At 42.8% G+C, this 26,014-nt stretch overlaps 1 protein-coding gene across 2 annotated transcripts in view; it reads right to left on the reverse strand.

Annotated features, from left to right (window-relative positions):
* The window catches only part of LOC143299760 (E3 ubiquitin-protein ligase CHFR-like), a 36,440-nt gene continuing 10,426 nt past the window's right edge, over positions 1–26,014 (reverse strand). Inside the window, exons 7-21 of one of the 2 annotated variants that reach the window (XR_013057563.1) lie at positions 24,193–24,584; positions 23,940–24,015; positions 22,045–22,123; positions 20,779–20,843; positions 20,377–20,552; positions 17,191–17,261; positions 16,438–16,593; positions 14,480–14,644; positions 10,925–11,008; positions 9,581–9,651; positions 8,025–8,112; positions 5,248–5,364; positions 4,320–4,395; positions 443–2,161; positions 1–390 (exon numbers count right to left, since the gene is read on the reverse strand). Coding sequence is in view for 1 of the 2 variants with exons in the window: in XM_076613156.1 (XP_076469271.1) it covers positions 2,125–2,161; positions 4,320–4,395; positions 5,248–5,364; positions 8,025–8,112; positions 9,581–9,651; positions 10,925–11,008; positions 14,480–14,644; positions 16,438–16,593; positions 17,191–17,261; positions 20,377–20,552; positions 20,779–20,843; positions 22,045–22,123; positions 23,940–24,015; positions 24,193–24,584 (1,653 nt within the window). In the remaining variant the exon portion in view is untranslated. Of the gene's footprint in view, positions 2,162–4,319; positions 4,396–5,247; positions 5,365–8,024; positions 8,113–9,580; positions 9,652–10,924; positions 11,009–14,479; positions 14,645–16,437; positions 16,594–17,190; positions 17,262–20,376; positions 20,553–20,778; positions 20,844–22,044; positions 22,124–23,939; positions 24,016–24,192; positions 24,585–26,014 lie in introns of both variants that reach the window. The other variant, XM_076613156.1, reaches the window with a different exon arrangement.

Raw genomic sequence — 26,014 nt, forward strand, 5'->3', positions numbered from 1 at the left:
TCATGATTTTTTAAAATTTATTTACAAAGTCAAACACAAAGTTGCATTATTAAAATCATAAGGTACCAATCAGACAGCACATCCAAATATGTATGTACATGCATATATACACACAAAAGGAACAATGATAACCAAATCATCTTGAACTCCCACACCACTTCAACCAAACAAAGAAACATTGACAGGTGTGGGTTTGATGTCGGCCATCAGTCACTGATGCTTGCATACATATCTGAACTGACCCACTGATGTAGCAAGCACGTCACTTGACCTCTCATGTTTCAGGTCATCAGTCAGACCCAAAGGTTTTCTCTCAATCTACTGCAAAACAATCACGGCAGCAGTTTCAAACTGTTATTTTAATTGTTTCTGTTGTTTCCTGTGCACAACCTGTATCTGTTGTTCCTGTGCACAACCAGTATCTGTTGTTCCTGTGCACAACCAGTATCTGTTCCTGTGCACAACCAATATCTGTTGAATGCCATTCCGCCTCAAGTCCCAGGGTGGGAGCACTGACCTTTAGTCGGCATGTATTGCCACCAATGGGTGTGATAGAATTTTCTTCTCTGTATCGTTTAGACCCCCCATGACTGCCTCTCTCAAAGGGTAAAACAAAGTGAACAAGAAAAGCTGCCTTTGATATTTTTCACCAGAATGACAGTTTCTGAAACATACTATAACAAATACAATGAAGTAATTTCAGTTTAGTGTAAGTGAAGAACACGTCCATTAATTCTGTATATGGAAGAAAGGGGATAAAGAAAGAATCAGACTTCAGTCAGGCAACCTCTTACACTGATACCACAGAAGGCAACAAAGCATGAATAATGACACTGGCATAACTCTTTCCCATTACTTTCCAATTTCCAATCACAAGTCCAGTTTACAATTCATAACCTGGTAGGACTTTACTGAGACAAAAGCAATAAAAAAAAGAAAATAAAGAAAAAGGTTCTAATATAATATTCTACAACAAACAGTGCCCAAAAGCATGCAAAAACAGCAGATTTGTACAGGCATCCAAATTGCTCACACCCTATAAAGCATAAGTAAAACAATGTGCCAGACACTAAAGCTGTGCAGTGTGCAGCTTGTCACTTCGGGAAATGTTTTTGGTCCTGCATGACATGCGACAGGCATGACATGACTAGTTTTGGTGAGAGCAGGATTCAGCATGACAGTGGCTGTGTGTATGCAAGTGTGATATACAAATATATCTGTCTATTGTACATGGATGATAATTGGTTCTTGCATACAAAAATCTCTTGTCTATATTCTATGCGAACGATTATTGTACTGTGATGTCCAAGTGAAGTCAAGTATAATGTTCAATTTTTGTTGCTGCCATTTTTGGTGATACATATCATAACTTGAAAAAAACAAACAAACAAAAAACACAGAAAAGGAAATGATAAGATGTAGAAATTAAAACCCATGTGGAAGCAACAGTTACAAAACAAGCTGACAACCATACTTTTAGACAGAAAATGCTTCAGACCCCCTCCCTTTTTTGCCCCTCCCTCCTGTCAATGTGGCTGAAACAAACATCGTCACAGATCATCAGCAATGACAGCCAGAGTCTTACAAGAGCTATGTACTTTACATTCAGGCACAAAAAAAGAAAAAAGAAAAAAAAGATTCCCTAAATTGAAAGCTATCTGAACTCAAGACAGTTTTATACCCTAGTCAAATTATATCTTAGGTGACTAATCAGTGTTAACCTGTAACCTTTTTTTATATCCAAACCAACTTACTTCTTGAATGACCTTTTAGTCTCTTTGTGTGTGTGTGTGTGTGTGTACAATGTATTAATTCAAAATAATGTTGAACAGCTTGATTTATATCAAATATCTGTGTTAATTCTCTCACTGTGACTACTGCTTATATATGATTATGATTAGTGTATATTTACATGAACTCAGCATTTAAACATTAGATGTGTTTTATGTATTCATATTGAATGAATAAGATTTTTGCACACTGTTGAAGTACCATGAACAACAAATGACTTTCTCTTTTTGGAGATGATAAAGTGTTCTGCATTCTGTAGTCCCTTCACACACACACGATGTGAACAATGTGTACAACAGAGATGCAGGTCCACTGGTCCCGGTATCTGCTGCCTCAGGTTCGGGTCTGCTCACAGATGTGGTTGAATCGCCTGGAACATACATTGCACTGTATTGTACTGTATTACTCTTTGTAACTACAGATTTCTCTGTGAAATTTGGGCTGCTCTTCCAAGGGAGAGCACTTTGCTACTGTGTAACACTGTCAAGGAAGCAGAGAACTGCTGACGATACTTAACTCACTCAGTACGGCCAGTCCTCTCTTCTCTACACAGACCCCTCAGATGTCCAGTGGGTGTCTCTATGACCCAACCTTTAGCTTCTGTTGTCAGAATTGTGGTATCTTTGTCAACATTCACCTCTTCAGTGTAAGAGCCTTCCGCTGGTAATATTTCGATGGTGGTTATTGGGGTGAAACACTGTTAACGTCGTCTCTTTCGCCGTTCGTATGGAGAGAGTTAAGGCTGTATTCAAACCTCATGAGGAGCAGGCTGGACTAAGATGAATAGATACAAGAAATGTGTTCACACCTTACTGAAGATCTGAAGTCGGTAGGATAATTAGAGTACTCCAAATCGTGGAGGTGGTTGGGCAGCCACACGAGGGGGAAGGCAGGTGAGACTCCGCGGCCCGTCTCCTAGGTAACGCCTTGTGCAGCAGTAAGGTCCACACACAGCGTGAGAAAAGAATGGGTTTCTGGACGAGCTCGTTGTTCAGGTGGTTGGGCGGTAAGTAGGAAGCTGAGTATTGAAAGGTGGAACGCTGCAGATCTCCCAGCTCAGGAATAAAGAGAGTTTTTACATTTTTAACCAACAGAATTGGAGCTAAACTGTTCCTTTAATATTATCACATCTAAATATGAATATTTGTTGCTGTTGTCAGGTGGAAGAAGATACAAATGCATATTAAGTACATAGTGAATTGATGTGCAAGAGTTCTGTGTGTTTTTATGCTGGGAAAAAAAATGGAGATATGGTGTCACGTGAGTGGTCAAGTGATGTAAATTGTACACACTGCGGGTGGATAAAAGTAGCCACCCAGGTGTGTATCAGGGACTTCTGGTTAAGACTCACAGAGGAAGGGGCTTGTGAGAAAGACTGGTCAGACGAAAGGTGGGGAGATAGGTCGAGATTGTTGCGTGAGGTGACAGGAGAGAGACTGAAGCAAGAACAAGAAGAAGAGAAGAAGGGAAGAAGACAGAGGAACAGAGACATCTCCCCATAGAACATCCACAAAGAAGCTTTCCAGCCTGCCAGCACCTGAAGATCCAGAAGACCGACTGAGTGTGAGGTTATACAGACCTGCGCAAAAAGGACATTCCAGACAACCTGATTCTAGGAGCCAGCTACAGTCGGCAAGGGTGACTGTTGGGGCAGAACTGTGTTGTGAGTGTGTGAATGGAAACTTGGTCAGGTGAGAGAGCAGATTATCCTGGGAATAGATTATAATTTGGATGTGTAATGCTTCTGTAATTCCATGCTGTGTGAAGATTTTGATTTGACGGGTGTGAATTAATAATAATTTTTGATCAGTATATAAAGTGTGTAAATGTGTACAGTGTCCGTGTAAAAGAGGAATCAATGAGCAGTGATTGTCTGAGTGCACAGGTGTGTGCTTGATTGAGAGTGGAACCTAACCTGTGAGCTAACCCTGACAGCAACAACAAATTCACTGAAACTTCTTTGTTTCTGCCTGCAAGTGTGTTTATTTTCCTATCAAAGTGGATTCCAACAGAATTTTGCTACGAAGAATCCTCTTGTTTCCATGTTGTTGTTTTTTTATATGCGTTAAGCACATACATCATGTTCATTTGAAGCATGCTGAGCACATCACAGTCCTTTTGTTAATTATGCATTGAGATTAATATCACATAGTTTGTGTGATGTGCTTGAGTGTGTGTAAGTGTGCCAGCGTGCATGAGTGTGTGCACATGAGCTGCCACTGTGTGTGTGTCTGTATGCTGCATGTGTGTAACACACCACACAAAAGGCTCCATCACTGTACTTACATCATGGGGGTGGACTTCTGCTTTGTGTGCGTGTGTGTGTGTGTGTGTGTGTGTGTACACCACCACAAAATAACCCTGTCACCTTACTTACATGGTGTGGGCAGGTTATGTGTGCTCTGTGTGTGTAACACAATACAAAAACCACCAACATACTTAAAGGCAGAGCAGGTTTGTTGTGCTCTGTGTGTGTGTGTGTGTGTGTGTGTGTATACACCACAAAATACCACCTTCACTGTACTTACATGGCATGGGCAGGTTTGTTGTACTGTGTGCGACAGTTTTTGCCCCAGTAGCAGTCGGCCCGAGCAGTCACATTCGCTGGAAACCATCACACACACTATGTGGTATTACACAAGTTTCTGAATTCCAATATTCCCTTATACACAGTTAGATATAGTTCAGGGATATATTAAACCAGGGCCATTGCTATGCCTTTAGTTTATATTACAGTTAAAAAGTTATCCATGACTGCATGCGCAGAATCATACATATTCACAATAAACAGATTTAAAGAGTGAGCGTATCCACTCATACATACAACACACACACAACACACACACACACACATAAATCATTGGCAATAATTCTCACCAGCTAACAAACTCTATCACAAAGTCAACAACTAATGAGAATATCAGCGCAGACTCTGCAGAAGATTATTTACTTCCTTCCTTTTCTTGGGAAACATGTGTTTCTTTCTTTCTGACTGTATTGTATTTTTTGTTTGTTTGCCAAAACAGCTATTCTCTATGTGAAATTCAGACTACACTCTCAGGGGAGAGCACATCGCCACAATGCAGTGCCATCCTTTTTTTTTTCTTTTCCTGTAAGTGTACTTTACAGTCAATGTGAATTTTTCTAATGAATTTCTCCATGGACAACCCTCTTGTTGCCAAGGGATCTTTTTTTTAGTGCGTGCTGAACGTGGGAACTGGGTTTTTTGTCTTATCCGAATGACTAACACCCAGCCCATCACTGAAGGTGTTGTGGAGGAAGGAGTAAAAATCCTGGTCCGTATGTGGACTCAAACTTTCGGACACTTGCTTTCCAGTTGGGGGCATTACTTATAGGCCACAAAACAAAAAAAGAAGAAAAAAAGATCTTTCGAGAAAGAAAAAAGCAGCATGGACGGAATGAGACAAGAAACGAGCAGAGCAGTGACGGACGTACCTGGCAGCTGATCACGGGGGATCTCCGCCCGGTACTGGTAGACCAGGGCCTTGAAGTTCCGCAGTCCACAGGCAAAGCACACTGGGGTCTTTCCCGTCATGTTGTAGCGGGCCTGATCTGAGACACACACATAATGTGTATTTGTATTTCTTTTTATCACATCAGATTTCTCTGTGTGAAATTCGGGCTGCTCTCCCCAGGGAGAGCGCGTCGCTACACTACAGCGCCACCCATTTTTTTGTATTTTTTTCTGCGTGTAGTTTTATTTCTTTTTCCTATCGAAGTGGATTTTTCTACAGAATTTTGCCGGAACAACCCTTTTGTTGCCGTGGGTTCTTTTACGTGCGCTAAATGCATGCTGCACACGGGACCTCGGTTTATTGTCTCATCCGAATGACTTGCGTCCAGACCACCACTCAAGGTCTAGTGGAGGGGGAGAAAATATCGGCGGCTGAACCGTGATTCGAACCAGGCACTCAGATTCTCTCGCTTCTAAGGCGGACGCGTTACCTCTAGGCCATCACTCCACTGTCACTGATGCCACTGTCATTCACACATTCATACAACAACAGTGATATTTTCTTCTTTTTTTTTTTACCTTTCGTTGCTTATAGGCCAGCTGAACACACAGGGCAGTCTGTACTGCAACAAGATAAATACGATTCTTTCTTAATTTTAGCCTGATCTCCCAATCGAACCATATAATTATGTGACCTGGTTGAAGACATAATTTGACAAAAAACAAGAACGCCAGAGAATCGACAGACAGACAGAAAATACAAAAAAACTTAGCCATATGAAGAGCACAGGAACAGGAGTCATAATGGCTGCCGGAAAAAGAGGGCGCTAGTCAGGGGGGCAAAGGGGAGGTTACCTACTTCCGGGAGGTTATCGGCCGTAGCTACTTTCGTTTTCTCTGCATAGGCGGATAGTAGTTTGCACAGGACAGGAATGTCAGACCCCTGCTGGAGTCTGTACTAGTGGGTGACGGTTAAGTATGTGTAATTAAACTACGATTTTTTTTTTTAAACCTCTGATAAAACACTGGCAGAGTGGTCAACATCAAAGACATGTTCTGAGTTTATGTGCATGAATGTGAATGAACATTTGTGCTCAATTTTCTTTTAATAATTATTATATTTATACAGTGCTGAATCTTGTGCAGAGACAAATCAAAGCGCTCTCGCACCAGTCATTCAAACGCATGCATAACTCTAAAACTGGAGAAAAAAAACTGAAGACAAGGAAGAGGCAGGGAAGGGAGGCTATTTTGGGAGGAGGTAGGCCAGGCTTGAAAGAGCTGAGTGTGGAGACCTGACGAAGTGAAAGAGGAAGTTCATTCCAATTACAAGGTCCAGAGACAGAGAAAGAACAACGGCCCACAGTCGAGTGTTTGAATCTGGGTATGCATAAACAGAGTGGATCCGAAGCCGATCGTAGAGAGCGAGATGGAGTGTAGAGGTGAAGGCAGCCACAGAGATGGGAAGGGGCAGATTTGTGAATACATTTTTAACACAGAGTGCTGATCTTGTACTTTATTCGGTGTGAGACAGGGAGCCAGTGGAGATGTTGCAAAAGAGGAGTGATGTGCTCAGATCTTTTCTTTCTGAGGACGAGTTGGGCAGCAGAGTTTTGTGATTTGAATTTTTTTTTTATAGGTTCCATGAGACCAATATTTATAATTTTTCAGCCCTGATACTGTCCTCTGCAGTTGGCTGGGCTGTAAGCAACAAAGATAAAATAAATAAATGGTCTGTTGCACTGCTTCATGTTTACACAGCTCCTTCAATGACCCTGTGATGTCCAACAAATTCAGAAAGAAAAGGAAAAAGCCAGAAACAAAGAGAGCAATAGAGAAGAGGAAATTTCTGGCACAGAATTTCCAGAAGGTGGGGATGCTATTTATACTGAAGAACTCCCAGCATACTCAGGGGTGGTGTTTGTGGGGGTGGGTGGTGGGGGACGAACACCACTTGGCATGTATTTTGAAATTAACTCACTCAGTACGGCCAGTCCTCTCTTCTCCTCTACACAGACCCCTCGGATGTCCAGTGGGTGTCTGAATGACGCAACCTTTAGCTTCCATCGTCAGAATTGTGGTATTCTTTGTCAACATTCACCTCTTCAGTATAAGAGCCTTCCGCTTGCAATATTTTGATGATGGAAATTGGGGTGAAACGCTGTTAACGTCGTCTCTTTCGCCGTTCGTATGGAGAGCGTTAAAATTCATCACTCATCCATCATACTGAACAACAGCGACAACCACAGGGAGAACATCACTCAACAAAAGTTGGAACTAGGTTGTTTTTGTATACATTAAAATCATCGCAACTGTGTTCTGTGCAATTGTACTGCACAAAATATGATTTACAATAATTCATTTCTTGATCATTATCACTCCTCTTGCAGTGTGATAGTTGTTCAAGCAGTATCAGGTATACATTTTGTTGTGTGTTGACGGTGGGAGGGGGGGGAAGAGAAGCAGATGTGTACATGTCTTTGGGAGTATGTGAACTGTATTGTGCATATATATGGATGCAAATTCATATTTTCTTTCTTGTTGAGACACACTTGAGTACTCAACTGATGAAAGTACCACTGAAAGCACACACACACACTTTCACACAAGCACAGACACTTGCACTCATAATATATGACCATGGGTACAGGTGCACTGTTCTTGTTTGAAGCCCATCACCATTCTCAGACAGCCACCAATGACATGTTGCAGGTTACCCAGTGAGCACTGGGGCAGACAGGGGAGCTCACTCACTCACCTGGACAGGAGTACTGCCCTTGCTCCAGCTTGGCGATGCATGCCGCCAGCACATCCCTGACTGCCAGCTTCTTGGCCTGCAGGTAGTTCTGACAACACACACACACACCACTCGTCTGTAAAGCACTTAGAGCTAGGTCTCTGACCAAGGACTGGTGCTGTATAAGTACACATGTCACCACACCATCACTTGTACTCACAGTGCCTTCACCTCTCTGACTGGTAATGGATCATGATCTTCCTTTCAGGTTAGATTTACGATTGACCCCTCTCTCTATCAAATATCTCTGTGAGGCGATTGATGATGTGATGGCCTTGTACCTGGTTTTGAGATACTCTTTAACTTTTCTTTGGATTTCAGATCTGCTCAGATGTAGACAGCTTGTTGTTGTGCTACCAGCAAGTCTTTCAGCTCACTCATTTCCCTTCACACCTGCATGTCCAAGGCAGTATGTCACATCCATGTTGGCTTTTGCATTTGGATAGTGTGCATTGGCTCATGCCATTCTGGGCTCCCCATTCCATTTTAAACTTTTTTGTGGGTCGTTCATAAAGTCATTCAGAATTAAGGCATCATGATTTGGAGGCATACATGTGGATGGTATCCACTGGACAGCACGTGTCACTGCTTCAACTTCCATCATCAGACTGGAGGGTGTGACTTTATATGCAGCATTCTCTTCTCTAATTGTTTTTCCATTTTGCTATACAGTGTATCTCAAACCACACTGATCTTTAGTGACAGAAGCATCTGTATATATGATAATACCCCCTTCTTTGCTGTTTTCTTGTATAGGTAGCTTCACCCCTGTGTATTAGTTCCGCCCTCTGGCCATTCCTGACAATGTCTTCCAAGAGTGGGTGATAAGATTGCGTTGAAGAGGTGTTTGAAGAGTCCTGTATTTTCATCCCACTTTTTTCTTTCTTTCAGGTCTTGTAGCTGGCATACAAGCTGAATGGTGTCAGTGTGCCATGACTTGGCTGGATCTTTATACCCATTTTTGTGTCACCAAATGAGATACTCTGTTCTTTGTTGTATGAATTAAAATAAGCTCGGTGTTATATATTCAACTTGATTGAAAATGGTGTCAAGTATTATTAGATATGAGCAGCAGACAGATCAAAAAACAAAAGCTAAAAATATCACACAATGTGAAGCAGCTGTACATCAGCATATAAGTTTGTTTTTTTTAAAAGTCAATTATTGGTTGAACATTGTGCTCTCTGAATTCTGTCTGATGTGCTCACACAGATCAACATTATGCACTGATTTACAAATAAAATGCTAACATTCAACCCTTAAATATGTACATACAGTGTAGACATATACTCATATGCAGACGAACAAAACATGCAAATGTGTATATTCAATGTAGACTTATGTACTTACATGCAGACATTTTAAACACATATCCAAGTATGCTGAGGAACGGTAACACAGTGTATTCAGACAAGCGACACACAATTCATGTAACACACTAAAACACAGACCAGCATCTACATAAAGTAACATAATACACTCAGACAAGCATCTCGCACACAGATGACTCCACTTACCACAAAGATCTCAGATTCATACTGGTTCCCAAGAATGAGGCCAGGGAGAACCTTTCTGCCAAAGTTCATATCTGGGGGAAAGATAAAAACACCACATGAATAATACACAGCAACCACAAACAATAGCACAAGTTACAACAATTTCTGACTGACTCAATTTCATTTTCTGAAACAGTGCCAGCAGCCATGTCCGGAGTGGAGTGATGGGCTAGTGGTGTATCGTCTGCCTAGGAAGCCAAAGAATCTCACTGCATGAGATCATCTCCATTGCTCACCAGTATTTTCTTCCCCTCTGCTGGACCTTGATTGGTGGTCTAGTCGCTAGTCATTTGGATGAGATGATAAACTGAGGTCCCATGTGCAGCATGAACTTATATTAAAGAATCCATGGCAGTGAAAGGGTTGTCCATGGCAAAATTCTGCAGAAATAATCAATCCCAATGTACATCTGTATCTGTGCACATACTTGAAGCCTGACTGACATAGGAAACAAATGTTGAGTGCCTAAAGTCAGCTGTCAGTTGGCTCAACCCAGGTAGGCAGCCTGCTGTGCAATGACCCTGTGTTTGTAAAGCACTTAACTTTGGTCTCTGACCACAGACAGGCACTTTATTGGTATCAATAACATAGTAATTCTCAGTTAGAAAAGAGAAATCACTTCTTAAAGATGAGCGTGCCTGTGGCACTATCCCAGCAGTGTTGAGAATCGTGCTGTGCTGTCTTAACATTGTGATTCTCAATTAGAAAAGAGAAATCGCCCATTAGAGGTGAGTGTGCCTGTGGCCCTATCCCAGCAGTGTTGAGAAGTGTGCTGTCTTCATCCTCCTGGTCCACAGTGACTGGTACAGGGGCACCGATAGGCACCACAAGACAGTTCTCAGTGCTTGGTTCTTGGTCAAGGAAACTGAGGGTGACAGTACCGTCCCTGTGGAAGGCAGTTCCCAGTGCTTGGTTCTTGGTCAAGGAAAGTGAGGGTGACAGTACCGTCCCTGTGGAAGGCAGTTCCCAGTGCTTGGTTCTTGGTCAAGGAAACTGAGGGTGACAGTACCGTCCCTGTGGAAGGCAGTTCTCAGTGCTTGGTTCTTGGTCAAGGAAACTGAGGGTGACAGTACCGTCCCTGTGGAAGGCAGTTCCCAGTGCTTGGTTCTTGGTCAAGGAAACTGGTTGCTGACAAGTTCAGGTACTTAGTCTGTTAATTCCAGCTTAGTCTGTTAATTCATGAGGAGCTGGAAAATAAATCAGAATAGTTTTACTTGAAGACCTATAATCTGTTCAGCTACAGGAGAGAGGAAAGATGGAGTGAGAAGGTTGTGCCGAGATGGAGAGAATAGTTGAGGTGTGTACCTTCAAACCTGGCCAGACAGCCATTGCAGTCAGCTTTGCGACAGCCCCAGTAGGCGTGGCAGTAGGCTCTGTAGCAGATAGTGCCTGTGGGAACACATACAGTATGCGACATAATACACTGTGTCCACAACACATGGCACTGTTACTGTGTCAGATGACGCACACCGTTCACTACACACTGTTCACTACACACTGTCCACAACACATGGCACTGTGCACTGTGTTAGAGAACACACACTGTACACTACACACTGTCCACAACACATGGCACTGTCCACTGTGTTAGAGAACACACACCGTTCACTACACACTGTCCACAACACATGGCACTGTGCACTGTGTTAGAGCACACACACTGTACACTACACACTGTCCACAACACATGGCACTGTGCACTGTGTTAGAGGACACACACTGTACACTACACACTGTCCACAACACATGGCACTGTGTTAGAGCACACACACTGTACACTACACACTGTCCACAACACATGGCACTGTGCACTGTGTTAGAGCACACACACTGTACACTACACACTGTCCACAACACATGGCACTGTGTTAGAGAACACACACTGTTCACTACACACTGTCCACAACACATTGCACTGTGCACTGTGTTAGAGCACACACACTACATTACACACTGTCTACAACACATGGCACTGTGTTAGAGCACACACACTGTACACTACACACTGTCCACAACACATGGCACTGTGCACTGTGTCAGATGACACACACTGTACACTACACACTGTCCACAACACATGGCACTGTGCACTGTGTTACAGGACACACACTGTACATTACACACTGTCCACAACACATGGCACTGTGCACTGTGTTAGAGGACACACACTGTTCACTACACACTGTTCACAACACATGGCACTGTGCACTGTGTCAGATGACGCACACCGTTCACTACACACTGTGTCCACAACACATGGCACTGTGCACTGTGTTAAGAGGACACACACTGTTCACTACACACTGTGTCCACAACACATGGCACTGTGCACTGTGTGAGACGACACACACTGTGCACATCTTCACATCACCAAACTATGTCCATAACACATGGCACACAGTATCCCATGACACACGTCAACACAATTCATGTTGTTCATCACTGCTGTCATTATTTTGTTGTTGCTTCTTTATAAAATGCACAGTGGTGTAAGAGTGGTAATACTGATGCTGTATTACTAATTATAAAAGTAGGAGAACAATCATTTTTTAACATGACTGTTTCAAAACTATAATAAACAGTTGGAACAAATCTCGAAAGAAACAATGCCACCAATAGTGACCTGAAAGAAAAAGCAACACCAGAAAATAAATAGATAAATAAATAAAGATAATTTACAAAATAAATATATACATAAAAGTAAAGTACCCCTCTGCTCTGTCCCTGATGTTGTTTGGAAAAAGGAAAAGTATGGCCAGTTCTGATTTTCTTCTTTAAATTTAATTCCTGTTTTAATTTTAGTGGTATCAGACATTTAATGTGACCATGTGCTTGTGTGTGCAAGTGTCTGTCTGTGCCTGTGTGCATTCTTGCATGAGTGCATGCTTGCGTGTGAAAATATGTTATAGGGGCATGAAAATGTAACATCAATTAACAAATTTTGTATAAAAAAAACAAACCCAAGAAAAATGCAAAGCACAATACATCGCAGCCTAAGTCACAGTACAGGAACACTTCCATGGGTCTATGTAACAGGGATACAGTAATCCATGGTTTATAGCATATATTTTGAGCAGTTATGGCTCCTCCAATACTTTAAAGAGCAAATAAATGTGTATCTTGGGGGAAAAAAATTGTTGAAGTGTGATACTTCGAGTAGCTATGGAGGCCATCATTTTGGAAAGTTTGTGATGTCATAGGTTCATAGACTCACTTTTGCTTTTTGGCCGACTTGTGAAGCAGATCGAAACAAATTCATTAAAAACATACAGTGCCATGACTTTCCAAAAGAAAAGAAAAGAAAAACAAACTATGCAAGGACTGTGTTGGAAATGGATTTTGGTTTAGTTCTCACCTAAGTTTGTACCCAAGTTTATGGGAGAAGAGTTAAAACAAGCTGCTGAAATGCCAACAACACAGATGAAAGTTTTGAGCGCTGATGTGGAAACTGCGTGTTGGCCAACTCTGTCATACCCAAAGAAAGCATGTGCTGCAGAGACAATGGCTTCACTGTCACAGATTTTGAAAATGATGAATGTGATGGGTCTGCAGTTTGAATCACAGAACATCCAGCATTTCCCACAGTTTATTTAAACCAAGCATTCCTGGAAGTTGGCTTTGAGTGCACTCAGTGTAATGTCACAACTGACGTATTTCTGTTTCCTTTCTTGAGACACAAGCCCAATACAGCAGTGCCATGTGTTATGGCAAGCTGATAGTTTGAATCACCATAACTTGCTTTAATGTGCAGATAAATTTATTTTAACACATGGTTCTGTAATTATTTACACATTTGCCAGGTTTTTAGAGCACAATGCTGTTTAATTTAATGACCCCTCTAAGTGAGTGATATATAATACGGGTGCAACAGACGAGTGGTAAAAGCGTTGGACTTTTTATCTGAGAGTTGCAAGTTTGAATCCCAGTCAAAGCACCTGGTGAGTAAAGGGTGGAGATTCTTTTGACCTCCCAGGTCAACATATGTGCAGATCTGCTTGTGCCTGAACCCCCTTCGTGTGTATAAGCATGCAGAAAATCAAATACACATGTTAAAAATCCTGTAATCCATGTCAGCGTTTGATGGGTTATTGAAACAAAAACATACCCAGCATGCACTCCCCTGAAAATGGAGTATGACTGCCTACACTGTGGGGGTAAAAACAGTAATTCAGATAAAAGCCCACTCAGGTATCATACAAGTGAACATGGGAGTCGCTGCCCACAAAGAAAGAAGAAGTGCGAGATCTGACGGGTGCAATAGCCGAATGGTTAAAGCGCTGGACTTTCAATCTGAGGGTCCTGGGTTCAAATCTCAGTGCACCTGGTGGGTAAAGGGTGGAGACATATCTGCAGACCTGCTAGTGCCTGAACCCCCTTCGTGTGTATGCGCACGCAGAAGGTCAAATACGCATGTTAAAGATCCTGTAATCCATGTCAGCGTTCGGTGGGTTATGGAAACAAGAATATACCCAGCATGCACACCCCCGAAAACGGAGTATGGCTGCCTACATGGCGGGGTAAACAAAAAACAAACAAACGGTCACACACGTAAAATGTTACATGTCTGTCTGAGTGTGTATGTGTGTGCGTCTGAAATCTGATTGAATGACACAGGAAACGAATGATGAGCACCCAGTGGCAGCCGTCAGTCGGCTCTACCCAGGTAGGCAGCCTGTGGTGCAAATGTCCCCGTGTATGTAAAGCGCTTAGAGCTTGGTATCTGACCGAGGATAGGTGCTATAGAAGTATCCACATCAATCAATCAATCAATCTGGTGGAGTCAGTGATGCTGATCATGCAGCTCACAAAGAAAGAAGAAGTGCGAGATCTGGTGGTGACCACACCAAGCAGCCCACTCACACTGCTGGGGGGGCGTGGTGTCTGGCTGTGCATTGAAGGTGGCCCGGCGGTCAGGGAAAATCTGCAGACAGCACTGACACAGGACGTGGTTCTGGTTCACCACACACGTGTAGGGCGGCGCCTCTGGCATCGTCTTCTTGTCACGCTCCATGTAATCCCCATCACCTGTCAACAGGTTTCAGTTTGTGTCAAAGCATGCACACTGATCCATACATGCTACACCACATCTGCTGGTAACAAAAAAAGCAGCAGCACATGCCTGACCTTAGCTCAAACCCAACGAGGTACTGAGGCCTACAGCTGTCAGATCTGGGGAAGAGGTGCTACTCAGGCCTACAGCTGTCACATCTGGGGAAGAGGTGCTACTCAGGCCTACAGCTGTCACATCTGGGGAACAGGTGCTACTCAGGCCTACAGCTGTCACATCTGGGGAACAGGTGGTTTGCATCAATCATGGCCATGTTGGAAGCAGAACTGTGTATCATGGAGCCTTTGAGAGAAAAGTAAAATTCTCTTTGAGGCATGTGTGTGTCTATGTGTGTGCTTATACATGTGCACCCAGACACAAAGCACGTGTTCAATTTCACACATTTCTCTGAGCACTGAAAGCATGTGTAGTGTTGAGTAATTGCATATATATATGTGTGTGTGTCTGTATAAAAAAAGCAAACATTAGCCGGTACACTTCCATTCTCTGAACAAAGCCTCTGTCAGTGTCTGCCAACAGGTATGTGTGTTCATACAGTCCACCAATACCTTCTGCCCCGGGAGTTTCACTGTTAAAGCTGTGTGACTAGGGAGCAGGTGGTGCGCTCTTGATCAGACAGGCTTAACTCACTCAGTACGGCCAGTCCTCTCTTCTCCTCTACACAGACCCCTCGGATGTCCAGTGGGTGTCTGAATGACCAAACCTTTAGCTTCCGTTGTCAGAACTGTGGTATTCTTTGTCAACATTCACCTCTTCAGTATAAGAGCGTTCCGCTTGCAATATTTTGATGATGGTAATTGGGATGAAACGCTGTTAACGTCGTCTCTTTCGCCGTTTGTATGGAGAGAGTTAAAGTGGTGGTGCATGGTGTTGGTAGATTTTCTTCTCTTCTTCTCCCTCAATTCTGTGAAGAGTCAGTCACTGGGGCACAGCACAGAAGAACTGCCGACCAGATTCCTCCAGGTCTGTCGGTTGTGTGTCAAAAGCTTGGGTCTCTGCAAATGGTTTTCCTGTCCATTCTGCGATGTGTAATTTTTTTACCTTTCATGCGGCATGTCTTGGGCTGGTCAAGTCTGACTCGGCCCATCCCTCTTCAGATCATATTTTCTTGCTGGGTTTACTCCCCACATGCAGCAGGTAGTACTGGGTTACAAGGTTACTATGAGACGCTTTGACGCTTTGACATTTTTATTGTCATTACCTGTAAGGGTCTATTGACAAGGGGGTGACGGGGATTAATTCTTAAATCCCCTTAAATGCAAAGCAACATTCTGCTTAACAGCATTTCATCAACAAACAAACAAACAAAAAAATCTCTAAATATAACTCTCTCACGATACATTAAGCAAGCGGAACACACACACACACACACACACACACACAAAGAAACTAATCATTCAAACTCGACCACCCATTCTAGGAGTGATATAGTTCAATATATCAATTATCTACCTTACCAAATTAACATAAGAAAATAAAATTTACATATGGATATCCTCCTCATTTACTCTGGTGTGTTCTGATCATTGTGATTATGCCTTATTTTTTGTGCTTCTGAGATAAATTTAGCTACTGACTGTATGATATATTCATCATCAGACGATAAAACAGAAAGAAGGAGAGAGAAAGAGACAGAGAGAATGTTTTCAGGTTGACTTGGGGAAAACAAAGCCAAAATCAAAACAAAAAAATTAGAACATAAAAGTGAAGAAAGACATGGTGGTCATGCTGACAGACAATTTCAGCTCACCTGAAGGCCCCGCTCCAGAGGTGGATGGCTGATCAGTGTCGTTGTTGTTGGTGTCGTTGTTGTTGGTGTCGTTGTTGTTGCCTGATGTGGAGGGTGTGGCGGTGGTGGCGGTGGTGGTCTGAGGTCCCGCAAAGAAACCCTTGATGGCTGAAAGGGCTGAAACATATAGCTGCACCCTTCATTTCCCCCCTACATTTTCAATACTGACACATACGCATTTTCTTCCTGTTTTTTTTTTCCCCCCTCTTCTTTTTGCATTTGTGAGTAGCAGCTCTCACATTTACTTACACTGACCAAAGAGCTTTAATGTGAATGACTTATACTTTTCACCATGTTATTCTGACAACCTCATTCTGTTTTGGGGGGTAACTGGCCCATGACTAGATGTCAACTAATTCTTGTCTTTTAGTCTGGTCTGAGTTAACAGGTGTCAGTTTATTTATTTATTTTATTCATTGTTTTTGTGTGGGTTTTTTTCGCCATTTTCATATGCAAAGTTCACACAAATATTCTTACCATATAAGTCAATTGATCAAATGTTTCATGAAGTTCCAGCCTATGGCTTATCAGACAAAAAACAAAAAAAGAAAAGAAAAAAAGGGAATGAACACAGAAAGAAAGGGCTTTCAACAGTGACGAGGAACTGTTGACAACAGTTCCAGGTACGCTGATTTCTCTGTGAGGGACAGGAACAGACGAGTAAAGAAGGTGAGTGGGAACGAAGGCAGTGTGTCAGCTGGTGTCTGATCTCACCTGTTCCGATAACACCTGGTCCCTGGTTGGTTTGACCAGGACACTGGCGACACACGCTCCTGAAGGCATTGCTGCAAAACAAGCAGTTCCCTGTCGTCACCAAGTCACTGCGGCGACAGTCATTATTGCTGCTCAACAGTTCTCTCTCAGTTTTTTTTAGTTTTTCATTTGTGCAATAATGGAATTCACTGCCCTTTTCAGCTTGTCACAGTCGTCCCTCACATCCTTTAAAACAAATCTAAAAACAATCTTTTTGAAGCAGTCTCTACATGAGTAAGGCACTTCATCTGATTTGAACTTTCCTTCAGTTGTTTGACACATCAGCCAGCAGTGCCCACACCGCACCAGACTGAAGCAGGCCTGTATACATTATTTACACTGAAAACCTCTTTACACTGAAAATCTTAACACATTATGGTGAAGTCCAACAGAACTGTCAACCCAGCAAGGTTCAGAATGTTTATTTTATTTTGTTTTATTTTATTTTATTTTGTACGCTTATAGTTGACTTCATCAAGTTTTTGTGCTTTATACATATTATTATTAGTAGTAGTTCTTTTTTTTTTTAATGTTTTTTTTTGTTTGTTTTTTCTCAAGGCCTGACTAAGTGCGTTGGGTTACGCTGCTGGTCAGGCATCTGTTTGGCAGATGTTGTGTAGCGTATATGAATTTGTCTGAACGCAGTGATGCCTCCTTGAGCTACTGAAACTGAAACTGTTTCAACTCTTTGATCATGCTCACTTGCCTGCCTCCCTGCCTCATTTTTCATGTCCCCAGACCTCCATTCCAATAAAATATTATAGTAACAACTACAATTACAATGTAACATGGTACCATCTGCCCACACCCCCCTCCTGCACCAGCTATATTTGGTTCCCTCCTTGTTTGGCAGTCTCAAGGAGAGAGGTTCACATAAAGTATGGTATTATTTAACTGGGATTTCTTTCCACATTAGAAAAAAAAGGTTATAAGCCCTGTCGGGTAGTGAATTGATATACACTGTGTCTAGGGCTCAGCACAGGAAGGCAGTGAATTCATATACACAGTGCCTAGGGCTTGGCACATGAAGGCAGTGAATTCATATACACTGTGTCTAGGGCTCAGCATGTGAAGGCAGTGAATTCATATACACTGTGTCTAGGGCTCAGCACAGGAAGGGAGTGAATTCATATACACAGTGCCTAGGGCTTGGCACATGAAGGCAGTGAATTCATATACACTGTGTCTAGGGCTCGGCATAGGAAGGCAGTAAATTCATATACACTGTGTCTAGGGCTCGGCATAGGAAGGCAGTGAATTCCTGTCCACTGTCTCTACAGCTCAGCATAGGAAGGTGGGGCCCAATCCTCTCCTTCCACCATTTTAACCTCCCCCATCTCATTATATTACCCATTAATTCACTCCGGACGAATAGTTCTCTCCCTTGCTTTTCCCTACAGACGACCCATTTGTTAGGGTTAGGAAAAAAATCACAAAAAATACAAAACCTAAAGTAACTGAATGAAACTCACTGTACTTGACCCACTGACCCCTCTCCTCACGTCGTGTGAACGCCCATCCCCCTCCCTCTTCACTGCTCTCAGAAGCTGAATCACAATCAGTACCTACTTGCCAGCAGCTTTCTTCACTGCTGATACTTTATTCAACGTCTTCATCGTCCTCATCGATGTCAAAACTTTTAGTTTGAAGCATTTCAATTACTTCAGTAGTGGTAAAAGCAGCTGTCGTGATCTAGTTTGCTCCAAAAATTTCCACTTGTATCGCCTGTGACGCCATTTTCGATACGTATGCAGATTAGCTTGTCAAGTGGGGTCCTGAACTCGCTGGCTCGCTGTGGAGTGTGTTGTTACGGAGTCTCATGAAGAAACTTTCCCTTCGACCCTTGACACATTCGCAATGTCCGGTGTAGCTGCTATTGTTATGCTACCATATGAGGAAAACGTGGAAAAAATTTTAATTGTCGAAACAGCTATAGCGTTCTGTCGTCCGGAATGCTAACTTATGTCAGGAACGCTATAGCGTTCCATCGTCCAGAGTAAGTTAACACCTGGGTAGACTGAGGAAAATCAGAGTAGAGTGCCTTTTTCCAAGGACACCATGAAAAAATGGGATCTCAAATCCAGATCACTGGGGACCACTGGATCTGAAGCTCAATGCCTGATTCTGGCACCATGCCTTCTTTCAACATGCCTGATTCTGGCACCATGCCTTTTTTCAACATGCCTGATTCTGGCACCATGCCTTCTTTCAACATGCCTGTCCTCAGTTCAGGAGTTCCCTTTTTGTCTGTTTCCCACCTCTCCTCTCTGCTGCCCTCTTCCCCAAGACCGCGTTTCCTGTCTCAGCAGCAAGGCACCAAGACATGGTGTGTGTCCTCACCTGGCCCTGCACAGAGCCTTTCCTTTCTATTGGTGTCTGTCCTCACCTGGCCCTGCACAGAGCCTTTCCTTTCTATTGGTGTCTGTCCTCACCTGGCCCTGCACAGAGCCTTTCCTTTCTATTGGTGTCTGTCCTCACCTGGCCCTGCATAGAGCCTTTCCTTTCTAGACCTGGCCCTGAACCTTTCCTTTCTATTGGTGTCTGTCCTCACCTGGCCCTGCACAGAGCCTTTCCTTTCTATTGGTGTCTGTCCTCACCTGGCCCTGCACAGAGCCTTTCCTTTCTATTGGTGTCTGTCCTCACCTGGCCCTGCATAGAGCCTTTCCTTTCTATTGGTGTCTGTCCTCACCTGGCCCTACATAGAGCCTTTCCTTTCTATTGGTGTCTGTCCTCACCTGGCCCTGCATAGAGCCTTTCCTTTCTATTGGTGTCTGTCCTCACCTGGCCCTGCATAGAGCCTTTCCTTTCTATTGGTGTCTGTCCTCACCTGGCCCTGCACAGAGCCTTTCCTTTCTATTGGTGTCTGTCCTCACCTAGAACCTTTCCTTTCTATTGGTGTCTGTCCTCACCTGGCCCTGCACAGAGCCTTTCCTTTCTATTGGTGTCTGTCCTCACCTGGCCCTACACAGAGCCTTTCCTTTCTATTGGTGTCTGTCCTCACCTGGCCCTACATAGAGCCTTTCCTTTCTATTGGTGTCTGTCCTCACCTGGCCCTGCACAGAGCCTTTCCTTTCTATTGGTGTCTGTCCTCACCTGGCCCTACATAGAGCCTTTCCTTTCTGACCAAGACATGGTGTCTGTCCTCACCTGGCTCCAAAGAGAGGTGTCCCAAAGCCAAAGACAGTACCGGCACCACCAGCAGGGAATGGCATGGTTGGAAAAACAGTAGGAGGCGGAGTGTCAGTTTCGTCAGAACAATGACTGGAATTGTCATCGGAGTTTTCATACTCTGAACTGCTTGTCCGCTTCCTCTTGGGATAGAGCTGAGGACAGAGATCAGCAGGCGTGTTACTGACAAGGACTGTTACATGTGTTCACTAAACTGTACATCAGCTTCAGGATTAAACAGATATTACATATGTGACTACTATCTGTCCATGGTTTTCAATGGTCATTATATCCATACTTACTTTCAATAAATACATACCAGAAAGAGGGAGAAAAAATAATGAAAGTTGCTAAGTTACATCATTTGTATACTAGACTCACCTGGTCTCGGGTGATCTTATTTTTTGCATCCAGTTCCTTCGTGTCTTCCTCTGGCCGTCGCTTTTCTGTTCCAACACAGCAGCACAATGCTATGTTAGCGTTAGAGGAACTTTGTTTGTGTGCAAATTTTCATTGTAAACAGACATTATTGATTCAAGAATTGTGTGTGTGTTTCATTGTCATCATCATTGTTGATTAGAGCCCAACAGACCACTTAGGGCTGTTGGTGTGTGTTTGAGCTGAAATGTGGATGGTGCTGGTTGTTCAGAAAACTGTTTGTACATGTCCATCACAGTTTTTACAAAGCCTCAGAAACGGGTTGTCAAGAACAGGTGGTTTTCACACCATGTGCTCCTGTGGTTTGTTTTGTCAGACATGCGTCAAGTCTGATTTCTGGAGGATGAAGTGACTCTGTGCTCTTTCTTCTCTCTTGGTCCAGCAGTATGGAGCACACTGCCTTTCTCAGTCCACCACATGGATTCCCCAGTTCAGTTTTAAAATTCTCTAGACCTCGCCTCCCCCACCTTGCCAACCATCTTAATGACTAATGCATTTCTTCAACTTCTGCTGGCTGTGTGTGGTGCATGTTCATCACTATTTGTTTATGTGTGCACATGCTTGTTTTCATATGATACATCATACATGACTGCATGCATATTCATGTTTGTATAACCTTTACTGCAAATGCCACAAGCTCCATGTCTGGGAATTGTAAGCGTCCATTTGCATTATCATAATTATCATAACTGTCAAGAGTCTAAGGACTTGTAGTAGGGGCTCTGATTAACATACTAGCAGTTGTGAGATCTGCCAGTGGAAAATCAAAATACTAGGTTAGTACCAACAAGTCATCTACATTATGTTCTCCCAACAGAAAATAAGATTTATATTTCTTCTTTTTTCATCCCTTGTCTAATGGTCTTCTTCTTCATTCTTGTGCTGTGACTGTCATATTCACTCATATATGCGGGTGGGTTTTTACATGTATGACTGTTTTTAACCCCGCCATGCAGGCAGTCATATTCTGTTTTCGGGACTTTTACTGTAGTAGAGCCAAAAAAGTGGGAAAAAGAGAAAAAATGAAATCAAGAAAAATGGAAAGTTTTGACTGATTAATTTAGAGCCACATCAACATCAAACACAGGGTCACATTATGCAAGACTTCTGTGTAACACCTGCACCTTTCATTGTTCAAGGGGTGAATGCACACTCCCTTCTCTCCCTCTAACAGTGACAGAGTATGGACAATGTTCACATTCCACACACCTGGATGTTCTTTTAGGTATGCCTCCACTAAGTTGTTGACAATATGGTTTTTGTTGATGCGATCCACCTTGCCACGACACTGAAACAGAAGATCAATTTTGTCATCATGGTGACACGCTGGTCCACAGCAGTTCACAAAACAAATATTGATGTTGGCTGCAAGTATTTTGTCACCTTTTATTATTTATAGGATGGATCCAGATGACTTCACTATTGGTAAAGCCCTGTGGAAATGACATATTTAGATGACATGATCATTCACATATATGTTTCTATCACTGCCATATCAGTATGGCACAAGAGCTGATGTCATTCATGAACTGTCAGATGATCATGTACAACCAAATCAACTGCAAGAACTCCCAATGTCCAAATGTCCTGTATCTCTGCACAGATGACTTGCAGATCCTTTATCATCATGTGTATTTCTCTACGGCTCAGGATTAACTGTGCCAAGTGGCCAACCTTGAGCCAGGTCATTATCAAAGCGCATGTTTCTTTCTGCATCCTACCAGCAAAGTTCCAGATGTGTGAGCCGCTGATAACCCTTTCATGAAGTCCTGATAACGGACCACAGGTCTGAAATCTCTGTCAGAGACCTGTAAGTCAATATCATCACAGTGACATGCCAGCTGTCACTGACAAACACAGCTGTCAGCAGCAATCCAGGGGTAACAGAGCTGCTGACATGGCTTGCTTTCTACACACTGGAGAGTTGCTGACATGGCTTGCTTTCTACACACTGGAGAGCTGCTGACATGGCTTGCTTTCTACACACTGGAGAGTTGCTGACATGGCCTGCTTTCTACACACTGGAGAGCTGCTGACATGGCGTGCTTTCTACACACTGGAGAGTTGCTGACATGGGTTGCTTTCTACACACTGGAGAGTTGCTGACATGGCTTGCTTTCTACACACTGGAGAGTTGCTGACATGGCTTGCTTTCTACACACTGGAGAGTTGCTGACATGGCCTGCTTTCTACACACTGGAGAGTTGCTGACATGGCTTGCTTTCTACACACTGGAGAGCTGCTGACATGGCTTGCTTTCTACATACTGGAGAGTTGCTGACATGGCTTGCTTTCTACACACTGGAGAGTTGCTGACATGGCTTGCTTTCTACATACTGGAGAGCTGCTGACATGGCCTGCTTTCTACACACTGGAGAGTTGCTGACATGGCCTGCTTTCTACACACTGGAGAGTTGCTGACATGGCTTGCTTTCTACACACTGGAGAGTTGCTGACATGGCTTGCTTTCTACACACTGGAGAGTTGCTGACACACTGCAGAGCTGCTGACATGGCCTGCTTTCTACACACTGGAGAACCGTCCCTGTCAAACACAATGGGTCAAGACATCAAAAAGGACAGGAATTCTTGGACTTATCATCACAGCATTCAACCTGTCCTGCTATATCAAAACATCGAGCCACATCCACCCGGATCAGTGTGCCAACAGCCCAACAGCTCTCATAGCAGTGACATTTTGCAAAAGGCGATGCTGTTATTTGGACAGGAAACATAACAGCCAATGTAGGACCAAATGTTGTTAAAACAAAGAATTTTTTTTTTAACCAAATAATATTCTTTCAAATCATTTTATTTATTTTTAAAATAGAGGTGTTATTTCAATGACAGATAATAACAAAAGTATCTATAGAAAGCTCTATTCTCAAATTTCTGAAATGTCCATGTCAGTGATGAAAATTAGCAGAGAAAATTAGAAATAACAAAAAAAAAAACCTTTCAGGTCCCTCACAGTCACATCCCTCTGCAAAACCTTCACCAACTTTTAACCTCAAGAACACACAAGTTCAATCATTCGTCAATGATTTCCACAAACACCTTAACACAGCATCTCAACCAGGACAGTAGAAAGATAGCCAGACTTACCGAAGGACATTCAGGTGAGTGGGCCATCCACTCCGAGTAACACCCAGCGCAGAACGAGTGCATACATGGCTGCAGACTGCACACAACACAAAATGCACACATTTAAAAGAGCCAGTCATACACATAGATTCTATACATAATTAGACAATTTTTTTCATGTATATAAGCAGTCTGTGCATCAGTCTCAAACCAACCAATCAAAGACCAGCTGACCAACCAAACACACAAGACATCACACCTGTTGATATCTCACCTGACGCAGTCGTAGAGAAGTTCCTGGCAAATGATGCACGTCAGCGTCTCTGCAAATGCATCGTCGTCCTGTTTCTCCCCTTTTCCCTCTCCTCCTCCTTCTCCTCCTCCCAATGTGGACTTTGTTGCTGTCCTTGCTTCCTCCTCCTCTCTCCCTTCTTCCTTCCCACCCCCTTCCTTCTGGGCCTGTTTCCCTTCAGCCTTGGTCAGTTCTGTGGCTGCTTGACATCCACTACTGTCGTTCCTTGCTGTGGCAGTGTCAGCAGTGGCTGTGGCAGTGTCAGCAGTGGGTGTGGCGTCGGCAGCAGAGGCTGGAGAGACTTCAGAGCTGGAAACTGCTTCAGGCTGGCCGGCTTTGAGGCGTTTGTTGGAGGGGCCAGCATCCACACCAGCCTGTCAGAACACGCAGGACAACAACTGTCTAGTTTCGATATGGCAGGGTTACATCTTTTGTGGGTAAAAAAACCCAAACAGTATTGTGATTTGTGATGGTTATGGCGCTATAAAACCAAACAGTATTGTGATATGTGACGGTTGTGGTATTGTGTTTTGTGATGGTTATGGCACTATAAAACCAAACAGTATTGTGATTTGTGATGGTTATGGCGCTATAAAACCAAACAGTATTGTGATATGTGATAGTTATGGCACTATAAAACCAAACAATATTGTGATATGTGATGGTTATGGTACTATAAAACCAAACAGTATTGTGATATGTGATGGTTATGGTACTATAAAACCAAACAGTATTGTGATATGTGATGGTTATGGCACTATAAAACCAAACAATACTGTGATATGTGATGGTTATGGTACTATAATCAGTTATGCAGCACTAATCGCCTTTATAATGACTATCTCATCTGCTTTTGATGGGGAAGGGTTATTTCTTTTCATTGGGGAAAACCACAGTGATATTTCATGACTGTGGCACTTAATTCAGATATACAGCACTAAGTGCCTTTATAATCATGACTACGCCATCTGCTTTTGATGGGGAAGGGTTATGTCTGTTTATGGGGGGAAACTTTAGCGATATGTCATGACTGTGGCACTTAAATCGGTTATACAGCACAGTAATAATTCTGACTACTGTATCTGCTTTTGATGGGGAAGGATTCCATCATTATGGGATGAAACAGTATTGCGATATGTGATGGCTATGGCACTTAAACTGGTTATAATCAATGACCTCAGTACTAGTGCTTATAGTGCAGCAGTAAAGGAAAAACAATGTGATGATATGTGATGTTCATGGCATTTAAACCACAAATACAGCAGTAAAAGCCTTTGTAATCATGACTAGGGTACTTGCACCTATTATTCAGCACTTCAAGCCATCATATAATGGCTACAACGTTTGTATATCAGTTAGTGCCATTTTATAATCATACATCATCCATTCATACTATACAGCATAAAGTACCATTGTACCATGTGGAATAGCACTTGCACATATACAGCAGTAACAGCAGTAAGTGCTAACATGTAATAGTGACACCTATTATTGAGTACTAAGAGCCAACATTTCATGACTACACCACTTTCACTTTCTATACAGCATAATGTGTCATAAGTTCAACAGCACTTGAACTCACCATACAAAGCTAAGAGCCACTATATAATAACTACATCTATTGTACACCAGTATAAAGTAACAAGATTACATACAACACAGTCGAACATTTGTTCTCATGTCACTCCACAGTGTTACCATGGTTTATTCTGAAACCTCCCTTATTAAGAAAGAAAAAAAAAAGTAAGAAAATGTTCTGAAAATGATTAAAAAAAAAAAAAAAAAGAAGTGCTATTGTAGTAAT

Source organism: Babylonia areolata, chromosome 25 (assembly GCF_041734735.1).
Source record: "Babylonia areolata isolate BAREFJ2019XMU chromosome 25, ASM4173473v1, whole genome shotgun sequence".
Taxonomy (NCBI): domain Eukaryota; kingdom Metazoa; phylum Mollusca; class Gastropoda; order Neogastropoda; family Buccinidae; genus Babylonia; species Babylonia areolata.